The following is a 14,933-nucleotide window of genomic DNA, read 5'->3' as shown; positions in this document are numbered from 1 at the left end:
CACGAAAAAGACAAATTAATATTTTTCTTTTCATACAATGAATATATATGTAAATCAAATATTATATTTTGACGTAAAATAACTTAATTTTAGCAGTTAAATGTGCATTAGAAATTGTCAATATTGAACAATTAAATTACAAAATAGCTATCTAATTTTTAAATAGAACTTTTGTAAATGTTACTTTGTATCTATCTTCGTAACATTAAAATCGTGTCATATATTTTTTGAGATTACATATTTAAGTGAGATTTTAACTGTAAGCAAAATATATGTTTTTGTTCCTAAGATATATTTTTTAAGTGGTCTCTGAGTAGGAAAACTTAAGCAATTTTTATAGGTTTATTTATTATCACTTTATTTGTAGAAATAAAATATTGTATTTAATACTTACAATTATATAAAGAGCTGAGCGGTTGACTGCAAAGAAAAGCTATTCTCAACTTGTTTTACATTGGTGTATCACAATTGTTTTTATGAATTATCTTGTAAATTTAATATTTCGTGTTTAAATCAATGTAATACACATACACAGTAATCGTTGCTTAGTTGCTGTTTTATTTTTTAGCTTTCCTGTGATTTAATACTATATTTCATTTATCATTTACATATTTACAGTGGCAACTGTCTTAGCCGACTTTCGTACTGACGTTAAAAATCGATATACATACATACATATTTTACATATGACAACATTTCATATTTTATAAAAATGAAAAATGGGCAGGAGACTCATCTGATGTTAAGTTATGAAGCCGCCCATGAACACTCACACTGCCAAAAGGCTCGTAAGTGCGTTGCCGGCTTTTTAGGAATTGGTACGCTCTTTTCTTGAATGACCTTAAGTCGAATTGGTCGATTGGCGCGGCAGAAATTTCCTTAAGGACCGATCTAGTCCCTAAACTCCAAAAAAAGTACATTGTTTCTTTGCAATGGAATGGATAAAATATATAAGGTCGATATACGATTTAAATAGCTTCGCTTGATAAGAAAAATCAAGTAAGTAGTCCATTTTAGAAAAAAAAATAAAATTACATTAATTTAATGTTTTACATAACTAATTGTTATTACGGGCCGGCGCGCATATTTTGTGCTCCAGCTCATAGGTATTAATTCGAATAATACCGCCGAAAACTATGGCAAATACGGTAATAAATGCAGATTGACGCAACGCCAAGAGATCAAACCGTTCGAAAAGTAACTGGTCGTCGACGATTTGAATCCCTGTTTGTTGTATACGATCAAGAGCAAGGTAGTGGTAAGCATCGGCCCAGAGAACATTGCTCCATGTCAGGTCCAGCTTTTTTATTTGGGACCATAATGATTGAGTGAAGATAGGTTGTAGAAATAAGAAAATATTTAATTTATAAGTACAGTTTAATGACAGAAAATTTAAAAATAATGTACTTACAACTACACTATGTTATTATTTTTGATTTAAATAAAGCATAATAAAATGCCCTTTCTCGAAGTAAATACACAGACAATTCTATCTCCATTCTTCATCAAAATCTACATAATCTTAAGTTTTTGGCTAGTCTATAGTACTCTATAGTCTGAATCTGACTGCGTAGCTAAGTGAAAGTGTTACGTCTACAGTCACGTCGTTCGTCAAACGTCAGTGATCGGTCTAAATCTGTCAGAATCGGGATTGGGAAACAGTTTTTGGTGTCGTGTATTTAGTGTTTTACGGTATAAATTTTCATTACAATATTTTGTAAAACTTAAACATATGCCTGTAAATGTTTTACATGTACAAAACTAATATTTGATACATTAATATTTTTCAGAATTAGGTTATCACCGGAAAAATGGTTAAGCCCGCAATTGGGAGAAAAACTAACAAAAACCCACCAATTTTAAGCCATGAATTTGTAATACAGAACCATGCTGATATAGTATCATGTGTCGTTATGGTATTCCTGGTCGGGCTTATGGTGCAGGTACGTGATAAAAAGTTTGCCACGTAAGCTTTACGGTACTTTTGCTGGTTGTTGTTTTGCATTTTGTGGCCATCATTTTGCTTCGTTCTGGTTGTATTTGTGTCATATAAAGTTACAGTGGTAGTTAAGAAGATAATTTCACTACTTTCACTTCACTTTCTGACTCTTTGTTTCAGTCTACAAGCCCAATAGCAGGTCTCTTCATTAGTTTACACCATAATGTCAGTGGTGTTGAACCAACCAGAGAAGCTCCCAAAGGCGAACCATTTTTATATGAATCGGGATGGAAAGATGGATGTGCAGTTTTCTTTTATTCACTTGTATGCATTGTAATGCATGCAATAATTCAAGAATACTTTCTGGATGTAAGTACTTTAATTCTTACATTAACAAACATCCTACTTACATGGCCTTGATTACCTAAATTAAATACCTTTTTATTTCACTTTTGTATAATTGAAATATAAATTGTTTTTTTTATAGAAAATATCAAAGAAATTTCATTTGTCAAAATCAAGGCTGAGTGCACTAAATGAATCTGGACAGTTGGTTGTGTTCCAATTGATGACTCTAGTATGGGGTGGTGATGCTATCTTAAGAGAAGGATTTCTGTTTAACATCCCTCAGTTATGGGATGGTGAGTATTATAATTTATGAGCATATAATTACCATATGGCAGTTTTGTATTGAGGTTAAAACATATGGACAGAAGTATAACACTTAAATAAATGTATATACACACACTAACATTTTGCTATCTCTTAATTTCTAGCATGGTTCTATGAATCTTTCATTAATTAAGTATTAATAAAATCTGTTCTTTAATTCATCTTAAATTTTTTTCTTTCAATTTTGGTTTTCAAGTAATTAACAATTCAATTTATGAAGAACTAGGAAGAAAAGGCATATTTTTACTATACTTGCCAGAAGTGTAGATGTTTTTTTAAAATATCAATAATTTTCTAGGATATCCTAATCACCCAATGACATTTTTACTGAAGCTGTGGTGGGTTGTCCAAGCTGCATACTGGATCCACACCATTCCTGAATTGTATTTCCAGAGAGTGAAAAAAGATGAGTGGGCAGGTCGCATAAGACAAGCAATTGTTGCTTTCACTTTTGTTGCATTGGCATACTCTTTCAAGTGAGTGCTTTTGATTTGTACTGTTGAAGAAAATTTAAGATAAATATTAATACATGTATTAAAATGAATATTTTACTACTTGACTAATGGGTATTCCATTCCATTCCTTGTTACACTAGCCAGGTGTGATTTCAATCTAGTCTGCACTCACAATTTCCATCAATCGACAATTCCATCATAATTACATTTAAGAAATGATAATTACCCTTTAGGTTCCAACGTGTTGGAGTTGCCCTGATAGTTCTTCATTCGCTTGCTGAGTTTATTGCTCACTCCTACCGCCTCAATACTATCCTCAGGGGTGAACGAGAAGACTATTTAGACAAGTGTAAGTAAAAAACCCAAACGTTGCAAGTTTTGAGAACAATGGTTAAATTGTTCCCTATAGTATTTCATTTTGTTCATTCATTTCTGTATCTATTTCTTTATTACTATTTTATAGGTAAAAAGGTGATTGACCCAGTGTGTCAAACTGAAAATAATTCTCAAATATTGTCATGATATCAAATAAACCATGGTGGTATATTATACATAGAGAAAAATATAGTTATCTGTAACTAATGTGACTTAACAAATCTTTAAATTAATTATTAACTGTATTCTGTAAAATATGTTTTTCATGATATATATTTTTTTCGTGATATCTATTTAGTTTTGGAACTAGTCAACGGCGCAGTGTTCGTATCAGTAAGACTGTGCTCGTTGGTACTTGGTGTGCTTACTTTCTACTTTGGACTTGCTGGAGCCGCGCCACTTCTCGTACGTGTTGCAGCACTCTCCATTCTTGTCTCTTTTCAGGTGAGTTACACTTCAATTAACGTACATAGCTGATAAATCTGATTTTTAAGTAGTTCAATTATAAAATCCCGTTTTACGATAGTTTTGTATATCATGTGTTTATACTAAAATAGACGCAGATCATTGACGCAGGCTGATAAGTGTGGGTACACAAATAGCCGGTTTTGCCTGAAGGAACATTATATCTAAAAATCATTTTTGTCCATGATTGCAGATTGATTTTTTAAAAATTATATTATGATTAATAATAATATTGTACTTATTATTACTACGTCTATTTTATACCAAATCCTGTTTAACAGGTGTATCTGATGTTCAACTTCATCTCTGAAACGATGAAGCAACGCCAAGAAGCACGCCAATTGGCTCAGAGCAAACCCAAGAAGGAGAGGAAAGAGAAGCCCAAAAAGGAAAAAGGTATTTTTTTCAAGTAGTTTTTAGTTACCCGTTAAAAATTAAAAAACTATATATAAAGAAAAAACTAATTATCTATTAAGATAATTAGAAAACTAATTATCTATTAAGATAATTAGTTTTTTCTTATAATAATAATAATAAAGTTGTTTATTAATTACAGTAAAGAAAGTCCAAAATGAAGAATCTGATCTTCCCGAAGTTGACCAGAACACCAACAAGACGTTACGGCAGCGTCCAATTGCCGCCAAGAAGTAAACATCACTTAGAAATCGATGTGAGCACCTTATTTATGACAAATTTGTTTTATACTATATTTTATTAATGTTAAATATTTTAAATTATATACTTGCTCACGTCGTTGAATTGGTTGTATTTCCAAGCTGGCCCTAGTAACTACATACTTGTATGTTGCGATGTCAATGGCAATTTTAGTAATAAATTAAAACATCGGGCCTGCCATGTCTAAGCACAAATTTAGCATTTCTGTTAATTCCATTATATGTATGACGAAACAAAGTTATTATTTGAGATTCTATGCATGACAATGCCCAATTGTGAATGTCTCGACTTGCAATCTTATAACATCATTCATTATGTATAGAGGATACAGGGTTGTAAAAATATCTCTTAAATTGTAAAACAAACTAAATAGGTTAAAATTGCATTTTAATAACATAAGTGACAATAAATAAAAAAACAATGTGTTTTCAACTTTGTTTTTTTTAAGGTTTTCGTACGATGGGCCTTTTTTGCCGATCTATCTAACCCGACAGAATGCTAGAAACTCTTGTTCCAAAGCAAAATGTTGCTTCTTGTTATCAGTTTTAACAAACTTGGAGATCGTAAGCCAAAGGACGAGATTTAAATATCATTAAAATCAATTTGTCAAATGATGCCATGCCACTTATGTTTTTAACGTGCGAAACGTTGTTTATAAAGTATCGATAAGTGTACCTAATACGAGAAATTCCATTGAATGATTTTGCATGTTTTATCGAATTCCAATAAATTGTTTTAAATTATTTATATTTTATTTTTTTATAATATTTTTATATGACTTTCGTATTTTTGTAACGATACTTCCTCTACAGTGTTTCAAAGGTTGTCCGGTGCTGTTTTAATACACTATTTTTACATTGAAATAATAATAGTTTCAGCTGTAAGTTATTTTAGACTGTGAGAATGTATTCGCGACTGTTATTAGATTAAATGTTAATGAATCTTCCTAAAACGTGCTCATGACTTTATTTTTCAAGAGTAATTCGATTTTAAATGCTTGTTTTATTTCAAAATAAATTTTTGGATACTTAAATCGTTGTTTATTTTACGAAACTTGGAACATAATTTACTTAAACAAACTGTGGGCTATATATAGCTCATTTCTATCGAATTTGTTTCATAAAACCATAAGCTTCTTTAAAAGTTATCAATCAAAACAACATTACTTTGTAGCGAAACAAATAGAAACTCTACGCTTACAGAGAGATATTATATTTCTTTCCTTGTGATTTAATCTGGTGATCTAATGAATACTAGATAATTATTTGTCTACTTCGGTTTCGCTAATTGGCTTTTAACATAATAGCTATACAGAGCTATAATATTAGAATTCTATAATAGATAAGTATGAATTTACAATTGATTAGTTTTAATTTTGAGTGATTGGTCTTTAATAGCAACGGTTTTGAAAGAAAAGCTTTATCGCGCTCTATGTTAAGACTTAAGTCAATAATTTGCTATAAAGCGTAGCAGAAATTACGTTACGATACGTTAATTGTGGAGGCTTTTACTATTTTACTGTAGGCGTTGCTTTTAGATAGAAGTTTTTTATTATTTTCTGTTAAATGCACATTCAAAGCAGAGTATTCCTATAGCAGATTAATTTTCTTATTATCTGCGGTTATGCCCACTTTAGGGCATGCGTGGAGGTATGTTAGGGCCGGCTACGTTTTGTTTATGTCGGCTTACATTCCGGCTAAGCTACTCCCGCCAAAACAGCCCCAGCTGAGCTGTAAAGGCCTACAGCGAGATTCCATACAAAAAAGCGTTTCGGTTTATTCAGAAGATAGGATTTTTAATATATTTGAACGCAGTAAAATGATCAACTAGAGACAATTGACTGTTTGGTTTAATTGTATGATAAATTTGTATAGAATTGTGAGATAAAATTGGTATAGAACAGACTACAGAAATTAATTAATTATTATTATACGCATTCACCAGGTCCAACCAATTAAACCAAATTATTGAAATAATATAATGTATGAAGTAACAACACATAGTGTATAAGTAAAGTAAATATCAAACTATGCTTTAACAAAACTACCTACCTCGGATCCCAATGGTTCGGATGTATTACAGCTGCAATACAAAATTGTTACTGGTACAGTGAAATACGGGTGTATAACAACGCCAGTATCTATTGCTTTTGTAGGTACGAAACTAAAAAAAAACTATAAAGAAGTATAAATAACTGACCAAAGATATACTTCAAAATTGTACCTGTATCGGCCACAAACAGCTAAAACTTCGACCGCACAAAAGCTTCCATTAATCATACATACATGTCCAAAAGTGTTGTTATCACTTATAGCCGAACTGAGAATAACACACACAGTAAAACAAAGGAGAGTTCCCTTAGATGACATCAGACTTAAGTTTTATTGACTAATTATTGTGAAATATTATCTACATCTATCAAAAATACAATAACCACTTCAAAGTCTTAAGTGACATTTAAGGTCTGACGTCGATGGGATTCTTCGACTAACGCTGAAGCGCTGCGTTGCTTCACTTACCTATTCTATTCACCAGCTAAATAAAATAGTCGAAGAAAATAGGCCCTCGATAATATGTTGATTGTTGTATATTAAATCAAGATCGCATTTTATAACATGTTGCATGACAATTAAATTAGAAAGGACAATTTCAGCAAGGTTTAATATTATTATCATGTTATTTACTTGTGTATTTCCTCTCGTAAATCTTTAAGTTTTATCATTGAACTATATTGACAGACAAATAGTTTTTTAGTATTAAATTTTATGTTGTTTCTTCGTAAAGAAACAAAGGCAAATTAAATAACTCAAGGTGGAATTATGGGTTTGTACTCATAATCGATAGTTTATAATTAATATTTTTGTTTTTCAAATTATCATCCAGGTAATTTACATGCTATAATTATAATTTAACACTTAAATTACTAATGACACTGGTAACATTTGTTGCTTTTTTTGTTAACTCCAGTAAAAATTTCATCGTTCAAGGCGAGATAATATAAAAATTGATGCAATTTTTTATACATTATCTTCAAAGAAAATTACAGTTAGGTACACCTCTTAAACAGCAGCCAATAAATACGAACATCTAATTATAACAGCTTCAATACAATTTGAAAACGGCAGCTTCGATTTTTTTGTTCTAATTTGACAGGTTCCATTTGAGACAGCTTTTTGCTAACGTAACCGTTAGGCATTGAAAGCTTAGATGCGATCAGGCGCGAAGTAGTAAATACATATAAAACGGTTGTGGTCTAAGAGACGAGCCAGTTTCAAACCGTTGTCGGTGAAGGTACGACGTTAGCCTGAATAATGCAAACCGTCACATTACTTTTGTTCGCGGTCGTCTTGACCGTGGCTCTTGCAGGTTAGTGCCCTCATGTTTTTGTCGCGGAGCTTGCTTTTGCTTACAATAACTTCTTAAAGCATTTAATGGACCTGCTATAATAATACGTTGACTCATTTTCAGCGGCTAATTGTCGATCTATCTATCGTCGATTGTCGATTACTAATCTATATTTTACTGGTTTTCATACGTGCTAATCTACGATACACTACGCAGACATTGCAATTAGGTACATTATTATAATTTCTAGCCGGTATAGATTAGTATTTTTAGTTTAGAAACCAATTTATAATTTATGCCAAGAATTTTACTTTTCCAATACGAAATACCTATAATATAATCGTACTTAAGATTTTTTTTAAATATGTATTTAGTTAAAACACGATGTGTTTAGGTTCTGACAATATAAGTTTTATTATGTTTATGAAAAATATATAATATTTTCTTGAAACACAAAGGTACATTTCTCAAAATCATGCATAGTATAACTTTACTATATTTATTTGTTTTAATAATTAAATCAGCCAAGTAACAAAAAAATACGTCATCCAACCAACAACTTTTGAAAGCTTATTACTTATTTATTTGTTTTGTACGACAACGTTTATATACATATAAATGTACTTTTAAAATTATAAAATAATATGAGTAATTAATAATCACGAATTTATCTAAAGCCCATTAAGTCACGACACGGAAGATACGATGATTGCTGATGATCTCAGATTTTTAACAAGCCTAACTTATCCTTGGCTATGTATATTCTTTTCTATGGATATTCAGTGAATTTTTCAAAAGGTCAGTTCAATTATAGAATTATATATAATCTAAAAAATATGACTAACAGAAAATATGAAATATGCTTATATATAATATCACCCATAATAATAGAAGCCATTATTTCCAAAGAAAACTTTAAAATTTAGGGATGTTTTATAATTTAGTTAAGTTTTGGTTTGTCCACCGTTGGACATAGGCCATAGTTTATGTTATTCATTAATGTCACATCTGTATAACAACAGTGCATATTTTAGACACTGTAATTAAAATGTAGCTTGTGTCATTACAGTAAGTATTATGTATTCATACAAAGTGGAAGTATATGATGACTATGTAATAAATATAAGGCAAGATTCCAAACAATAAATATTTTTGTCATGATCTAAAAAAAATATACTAAAAAACAACTAAGTACATATACACATTTAATATATTTACTCTATAAACGGTTTCACCACTGAGCTAGATACAGTGGCCTGACCGCAAAGCGATTGTACTATAAGTTCTCAGCCAGAACACTACAAAATAAATTATGCATTCCAGAGGGCCAATATTACGTTCCGCGCGCCTACTACACAATAGATGCAGAAGGTCATCAGTCGGCGCCAGTGCCTATGCGCAGGCTTCGACGCTCCCTGAATCCTTATCCGTACCCATATGGAGGAGCGAATGCCAATGCAAACGCGAACGCTGAAGCAAATGCTTGTAAGTACTTTTTTTTTTATTGATTATTATTTCATGAAATTTACATTTAATTTGCCATTTTAAAGCAAATTTTTGAATTGAAATTGGAATATATTTTATGTAGCTGGTAACATAAAATATATTCCAATTTCAATTCATTAAATAAATGGTGAAATTGCATATTTTACTAAATACTTTTGTCCCATGAAATTAACTTTGCTTAAGAAAAAGAAACCGTAGAAAGTAATTCAGTTCAATCAACACGCTTATGGTAGGTACTTTACGAAAAATTAACAGAGGCTCATACATTTCAAATATTTACTCAGTTGCGTTGTCCAAACAATTACTGTTAGTTGACCACCGTTACAAGCTAGGCTACTTGTGGTAAGTAAAGAGGAAGAACAGTCTTTAAATTACAAAACAACGGAAATTACTACATGATTCACAAAAACAGGATTTTTCTCGTGAATTGCAATGACTCAATATCCGACCATTCTCATGTATTTGTGTGGTATTAGAGCGATGTCACGATTTTTTAATCAACAATAAACGGTTGAGCTGGTCTTCGTTTCCTGTATGATGACTTTTTCTTTATACGCTTGAAGTCCAATTATGTGCTAATTACACACATGAATTTCTTTTATTTATAGCTTTTTGTTCACAAACTATCAATTACCTTTTATGATAGTGTTAAGGTATTAAGCTATTTGACATGAAAAAATGAACTTTACCCACTTCATTTAAATTCCTAACGTCCACGGTATATATTTGTTGGTAAATTTAAATCAAAAGCGGACGTTGGCATTCAATTTGCAGAATTTACTTTCAATGCATAATAAACAACCTTCGCGATCACGCATTTACTGTTCGATACCATCATCACCCTGAAGTTTACAAATAAAGTCCTTCAAAAGACAAAAATCATCTTGACACGGTCTAATTTTAAATAGTCAATTATTAAATTACGAATTATTATAAGTTAGGTAAGAAGGCTAGAGAGGCTAGTTGTGACGAGGCAGCAAACATGTCTATTTATTCATGAAATTTTCCCTAATAAAACCAAACATAGTGTTCACACTTTACAGAATTTTCCTAATGTAAATAAGTTTAAAGTATGCATGCCCTAGTTTGGTATTAACATTACACATGTAGTGAATGAAATTAAGTGTAACAGTAGATTTGAACGTGCAGGTCTGGTTCGATTGCCGTCGGCATCGCGTTATAACGGTTCTTAGGCACTACTTATTAGGTCAATTGTATATCTTACATTATAACATACCTAAGATAATCAATATGATAAACATTAATTTTGTAACTGTAAATATTTAACAACAATTTTTCTGCACTGTATATTTGCACTATTTGTGGTTTTGTTGTACCTTGGAAGAATCTAGTCACCCTAAAGTCACAATACAGGAATGTCTTAGTGGACTAGCATCCCTTTTACAATAGAATAAGAAATACAAGAAATTGAAGTAATTTTTTAAAGTATCAAATATTAGTGAATAATATTTATCATCGTTCAACACAAATTCTAAATAAAGGTTAAACAATATTGTTAAACATTGGAAAATATAACGTTTTACAACACTTTTAGCCATTTTCTAGCATACACTTATTGAGTGAATTACATCATTAAAGGGAAATAATGTTTAGCTTTAACTATAGTTAATAATAAACCCAGACGAAAACGATGTACTTTCATTGTCATCTTTTTTTGCGTTAATTGTCTATTTAAAAAAAAAGCTTTTTTAATGTTTCTTAATAAATACATTTGTATCACAGGGGGTGGTGGCAGTGCTAGTGCAAATGCTCAAGCCAACGCACGCGCGGGTTCTGGGGGCTGGGGCCTTCCCATTGGAGCTGGCTACGGCGCTGCAAATCCTAACGCATTAAGGTAATTATGTTTCATATTCTAAAACAATAAGCATCTATGAGATTTTTAAAACTCTAAGATCCAAGTCAGAAATAATTGGCTTAGTTTCTATAGCGATAACTTGACAAAACAAATGAAGCAAATATACTGCTTATGATGCAAAACATAAAAATCATATTCTAAAACAATAAGCAACTACGAGATTTTTTAAAACTCTAAAATCCATGTCAGAAAAATTTGGCTTAGTTTCTACAGCGATAATTTTATAAAATGAATTAAGAAAATGCAGTGTTTATTATGCAAAACATAAAAATCAGTATCGATACAAACTAACAAACAAAACTTTATGTCCTTTATTTAAACAGTTTCTTTTATTATTGATTTCGGTTTGTGAAGTGAAAGTGCATAATAATGAACCGTTAAGTAATGTAGCGAATGATTTTTACGTGATTTATCTTGCACCTTTTATTTACCCATATCATACGCATATTTTGTATATAACAAAATATGCGTGAGTGTAATTCTTCTATGAAGCCTTCTTATAAATAAATCTATAATTGCTAGCCTGCACTATTTAATTTTTTTTTCCTTTGTATCTGAAATTTACCTATTGTATGTTTTAGGCACTAACTGAAAAGCAACACGCGACATCGTAAACTAACAACTTGGTGACGGCTCATTCATCCACTGCGCGAATTTTCCATCAGTTGCACGACACGCCGATCGTGCCATCACCGTGTAACTGCCGGAAGATACCTTTTCTTGTATTTAAATATTAATTAATTTATGTTTTAATAAAAAAAATTGTGTATGTTTTTCTTTCTTAAACCCATTATTATTTATATTTATTTGTAATATATAATACGAAACCTAACCTATCACATAATAGATTTAAAAAAACATTTAAATTAATAATAGAAATAAGCCGACCAACCGTTAAACTTGTGAGGCTAACTACGAGTTAAAACTGATTGCACACTCATTATTTTTTAATTCAAATGACGCTACAATCAAAATGGATACTATATGCTTTGCTTCGATCAGATCATTTAACTGGGATCTTTTGGCTTTTCATTGTTAATGTTGTGTATTTGTTTTACAATTACGCATGACCTATTCTTAAACCCAGACACTGTACGATACACATATTTTCTTCTAAGAATGACTCCAATCAACAATATTTTAATTTAAAATAGCTTACTCCTAAAAAGCTCTATATCTTTTACAAAATTTAAACAGGAGTAAAAAAATTGTTTGTGTCAGTCTGTACAAAGTAGTTAGGAAAATTTGCTCACAACATACAAATGCAAATGAAAACTTACACTGTTGCTTGAAAATTTTTAAAGGCGTTAATAAAAAAGATTACAACAAAAATCTTTTTTTTTTTTCAATTTATTTTATTGCAAGACATTTCGTATTCCAGCTTTGGTGAGACACGACGCCAGTCAGGTCCAGTTTTGAGTAGTCGATCAATCAGCGCGGGTTCGTCTGTAGGAATTGACTCTTCCGGCAAAGGATATTACGACCAATATACTTCAGTTGGTAATTAATGCCTAATATCATTTCATATTACTTTGAAGTTCCTTTTTGTTATAATTTAATTAAAATTTGTGGATTAATATTAAATAATTACGTATAAGTTTGGATGAATGAGACCATGGGTAAGGTGTTGAAATAAAATATTAATATATATAAAGTATTTTATTCATACAAATTCATTGAAATAAATAATGAAATCCTTTACAATTCCTTATGTTTTAAGCTTTAAGTAGTGTTTGCATACTGCTTACAACTGCTTCATCGTTCGAACACAAAATAAAACTGAAAATAACTTTAAATTACCCGTAATGATGATGCAGTTACTTTAATCAATGGTTAGGCAATTCCAAGCGATTTAGTGGTTTCCTATATTGGTATCCAGGTTGAGGTGCAGGCTGTGGCACCGGCTGTGGCAAGGGCTGAGGTGCGATGGGAACATTTGGTGGTGTTATAATGACTGCGTCATCAGTAAATCCAATATCTCGAGCGAAAGGAACAAATTGCGGAATATTCTGAGTGTAAAACTGTGGAACGAATCTAGTCGGTGGGCCGTAGACAGGTGCAGGATTTGGCACACCATATTCCGCTTGAATTCTTCCAAACATATTACGTAAAAATGGAAATTTATTAGTTATTTTACTCCACCAATCGTTTCCCCCCACTTGGTTACTTCCTCCATCTCCCCAGAATATACGTTGAGATGGTTCTAATAAAAGATTCGGACTAACTTCTACGCTGTACGGATCATTTGGTCCAGTGTTATAGGGTGTCTCCCTCTGCACATAATAGCCTAATGTATTGCCTGAAAAAAAACAATATTAGTATTAAAAAAAAGTTCCTAACCTAAATTTAAGTAACGTAGAATAATATAGCATTTTGTGTATAACGTTAATGAATTTGCGAAACACTAAAATGCGTAAGTGCAATGTTATGCTCCTCCGTCGCGGGCCTTTGTTGTTGTTAAAAACAAAAATGGTGCTAATTTTTTTTTACATCTAGGCCATAGATAGCCAGTCTTTGTTTCTTGACTAATTGTTAATGTTCTAGGCAAGTTAGTGGTCCGGTTTCCTTACGATATTTTCCTTCAACGTTTGAGATAATGTTAAATGCGCACATAAAAAGAAAGTCCGTAGGTGCACAAGCGGGGATCGAACCTACAATCTCAGGTATGGGAGTTGCACTATGAAGCCACTGGGCCAACACTGCACTTTTGTACACAATTGTTGTTACTTTATGCAAAACTTTCGTATTTCCTTTACGACCAACATTTAAACAATTTGATATTAATAAATAACCCACCTGCGATACAGCAGATTAAAAATGCGATCGATACATTCATTTTCGTATTGGTTACTAAAGCGCAACTGCGTATTAATGTTACTCGTCTTTGCCTTTATACCACCACTATTTGCTGCCAAAAGAAGACCTTGAAGAAAAATTCTCGTAACCCAATATTGAAAGTATGAGGTAATGGCGAGGCTCACCCAGCGGCGGATGGCATGGAGTGGACAATGGGCGCGATAACTAGGTGACTCGTGCTTCGCGTACACAGGCTGAACAGCTTTATCGGCATCATGTAATATTATATAAACTAATTTTAACATACATTATAGTGTCATTACAACACATCTGCATTTCACAATCAATAAATAATCTGATCTGAAATTAAATCACACCCACTTAATTACGTAGCACGGACCAAAATTAAATTATTTAGCCTTAATCTGACAATGAAACCTTGGTATTAAAGATAATGTATTTTAAAGTCACCTTAATATACTTTTGGAGTACTTATCCATACCATTATGAGACGATACTTATAATAAATATTGTTCATTTTGGATTAACTTACTGTCCTCTTTTTTATACAGTTCGGTCCATACACATAAATAATTAAAAAGATTTTATCTTAACTCCGGAATGCGGTGGTACTTAACTTTTATCAACGCATCATAGGCTACGATCATAGTAAAATAGATTTAGCGCGAAATAGGAAACATCATGTATACAATAGCGATTCGTGAAAAATGCACTTGAAAACGTGCGTGTTTACCTAACATAATCGCCATTATTCATAAGATAACGAGTGTTTGTCTTCGATGGTTGACACGGTATTGTCGTCCATAGA

General features: G+C 31.7%; 3 protein-coding genes across 4 annotated transcripts; 2 read left to right on the top strand and 1 right to left on the bottom strand.

The window, feature by feature from the left end:
- The first annotated feature begins 1,550 nt into the window (after positions 1-1,550).
- LOC111004056 (translocating chain-associated membrane protein 1) lies at positions 1,551-5,324 on the top strand. The gene is made up of 9 exons (XM_022274875.2): positions 1,551-1,692; positions 1,791-1,943; positions 2,120-2,308; positions 2,427-2,580; positions 2,910-3,087; positions 3,300-3,415; positions 3,740-3,885; positions 4,188-4,302; positions 4,463-5,324. Exons 2-9 carry the CDS (start codon positions 1,812-1,814, stop codon positions 4,555-4,557), a joined length of 1,125 nt encoding a protein of 374 aa, XP_022130567.1. The 5' UTR covers positions 1,551-1,692; positions 1,791-1,811; the 3' UTR covers positions 4,558-5,324.
- Positions 5,325-7,789: 2,465 nt separating this feature from the next.
- Positions 7,790-12,958, top strand: LOC111004074. 2 transcript variants are annotated; one of them, XM_022274908.2, is made up of 4 exons: positions 7,790-7,947; positions 9,250-9,411; positions 11,176-11,287; positions 12,690-12,958. In XM_022274908.2, the coding sequence occupies exons 1-4, from the start codon at positions 7,893-7,895 to the stop codon at positions 12,814-12,816; spliced, it is 456 nt and encodes a 151-aa protein (XP_022130600.2). In that variant the 5' UTR covers positions 7,790-7,892; the 3' UTR covers positions 12,817-12,958. The 2 variants fall into 2 exon arrangements, with proteins under 2 accessions (XP_022130600.2, XP_045485744.1); XM_045629788.1 differs by lacking the exon at positions 12,690-12,958 and adding an exon at positions 11,890-12,094.
- On the bottom strand, positions 12,955-14,211 carry LOC111004053. Its single transcript, XM_022274873.2, has 2 exons — positions 14,105-14,211; positions 12,955-13,607 (listed from the first exon to the last, which is right to left on the bottom strand). Exons 1-2 carry the CDS (start codon positions 14,142-14,144, stop codon positions 13,135-13,137), a joined length of 513 nt encoding a protein of 170 aa, XP_022130565.2. The 5' UTR covers positions 14,145-14,211; the 3' UTR covers positions 12,955-13,134.
- Positions 14,212-14,933: the final 722 nt, after the last annotated feature.

The sequence above is a fragment of the Pieris rapae genome, chromosome 1, assembly GCF_905147795.1.
Source record: "Pieris rapae chromosome 1, ilPieRapa1.1, whole genome shotgun sequence".
Lineage (NCBI taxonomy): Eukaryota > Metazoa > Arthropoda > Insecta > Lepidoptera > Pieridae > Pieris > Pieris rapae.
The sequence above is the reverse complement of the archived record's forward strand: the minus strand, read 5'-3'. Positions and strand labels throughout refer to the sequence as shown.

What these genes read in the sequence shown, in the direction of transcription:
- LOC111004056 (XM_022274875.2), top strand. Translation starts at nt 1,812, where the DNA reads ATGGTTAAGCCCGCAATTGGGAGAAAAACTAACAAAAACCCACCAATT. An exon ending in CCATTCTTGTCTCTTTTCAG is followed by an intron (nt 3,886 to 4,187) that starts GTGAGTTACACT and finishes CCTGTTTAACAG; the next exon opens with GTGTATCTGATGTTCAACTT. An exon ending in GAAGCCCAAAAAGGAAAAAG is followed by an intron (nt 4,303 to 4,462) that starts GTATTTTTTTCA and finishes TATTAATTACAG; the next exon opens with TAAAGAAAGTCCAAAATGAA.
- LOC111004074 (XM_022274908.2), top strand. Translation starts at nt 7,893, where the DNA reads ATGCAAACCGTCACATTACTTTTGTTCGCGGTCGTCTTGACCGTGGCT. An exon ending in CTTGACCGTGGCTCTTGCAG is followed by an intron (nt 7,948 to 9,249) that starts GTTAGTGCCCTC and finishes TATGCATTCCAG; the next exon opens with AGGGCCAATATTACGTTCCG. An exon ending in GAACGCTGAAGCAAATGCTT is followed by an intron (nt 9,412 to 11,175) that starts GTAAGTACTTTT and finishes TTTGTATCACAG; the next exon opens with GGGGTGGTGGCAGTGCTAGT.
- LOC111004053 (XM_022274873.2), bottom strand. Translation starts at nt 14,144, where the DNA reads ATGAATGTATCGATCGCATTTTTAATCTGCTGTATCGCAG. An exon ending in TTTAATCTGCTGTATCGCAG is followed by an intron (nt 13,608 to 14,104) that starts GTGGGTTATTTA and finishes GTTTTTTTTCAG; the next exon opens with GCAATACATTAGGCTATTAT.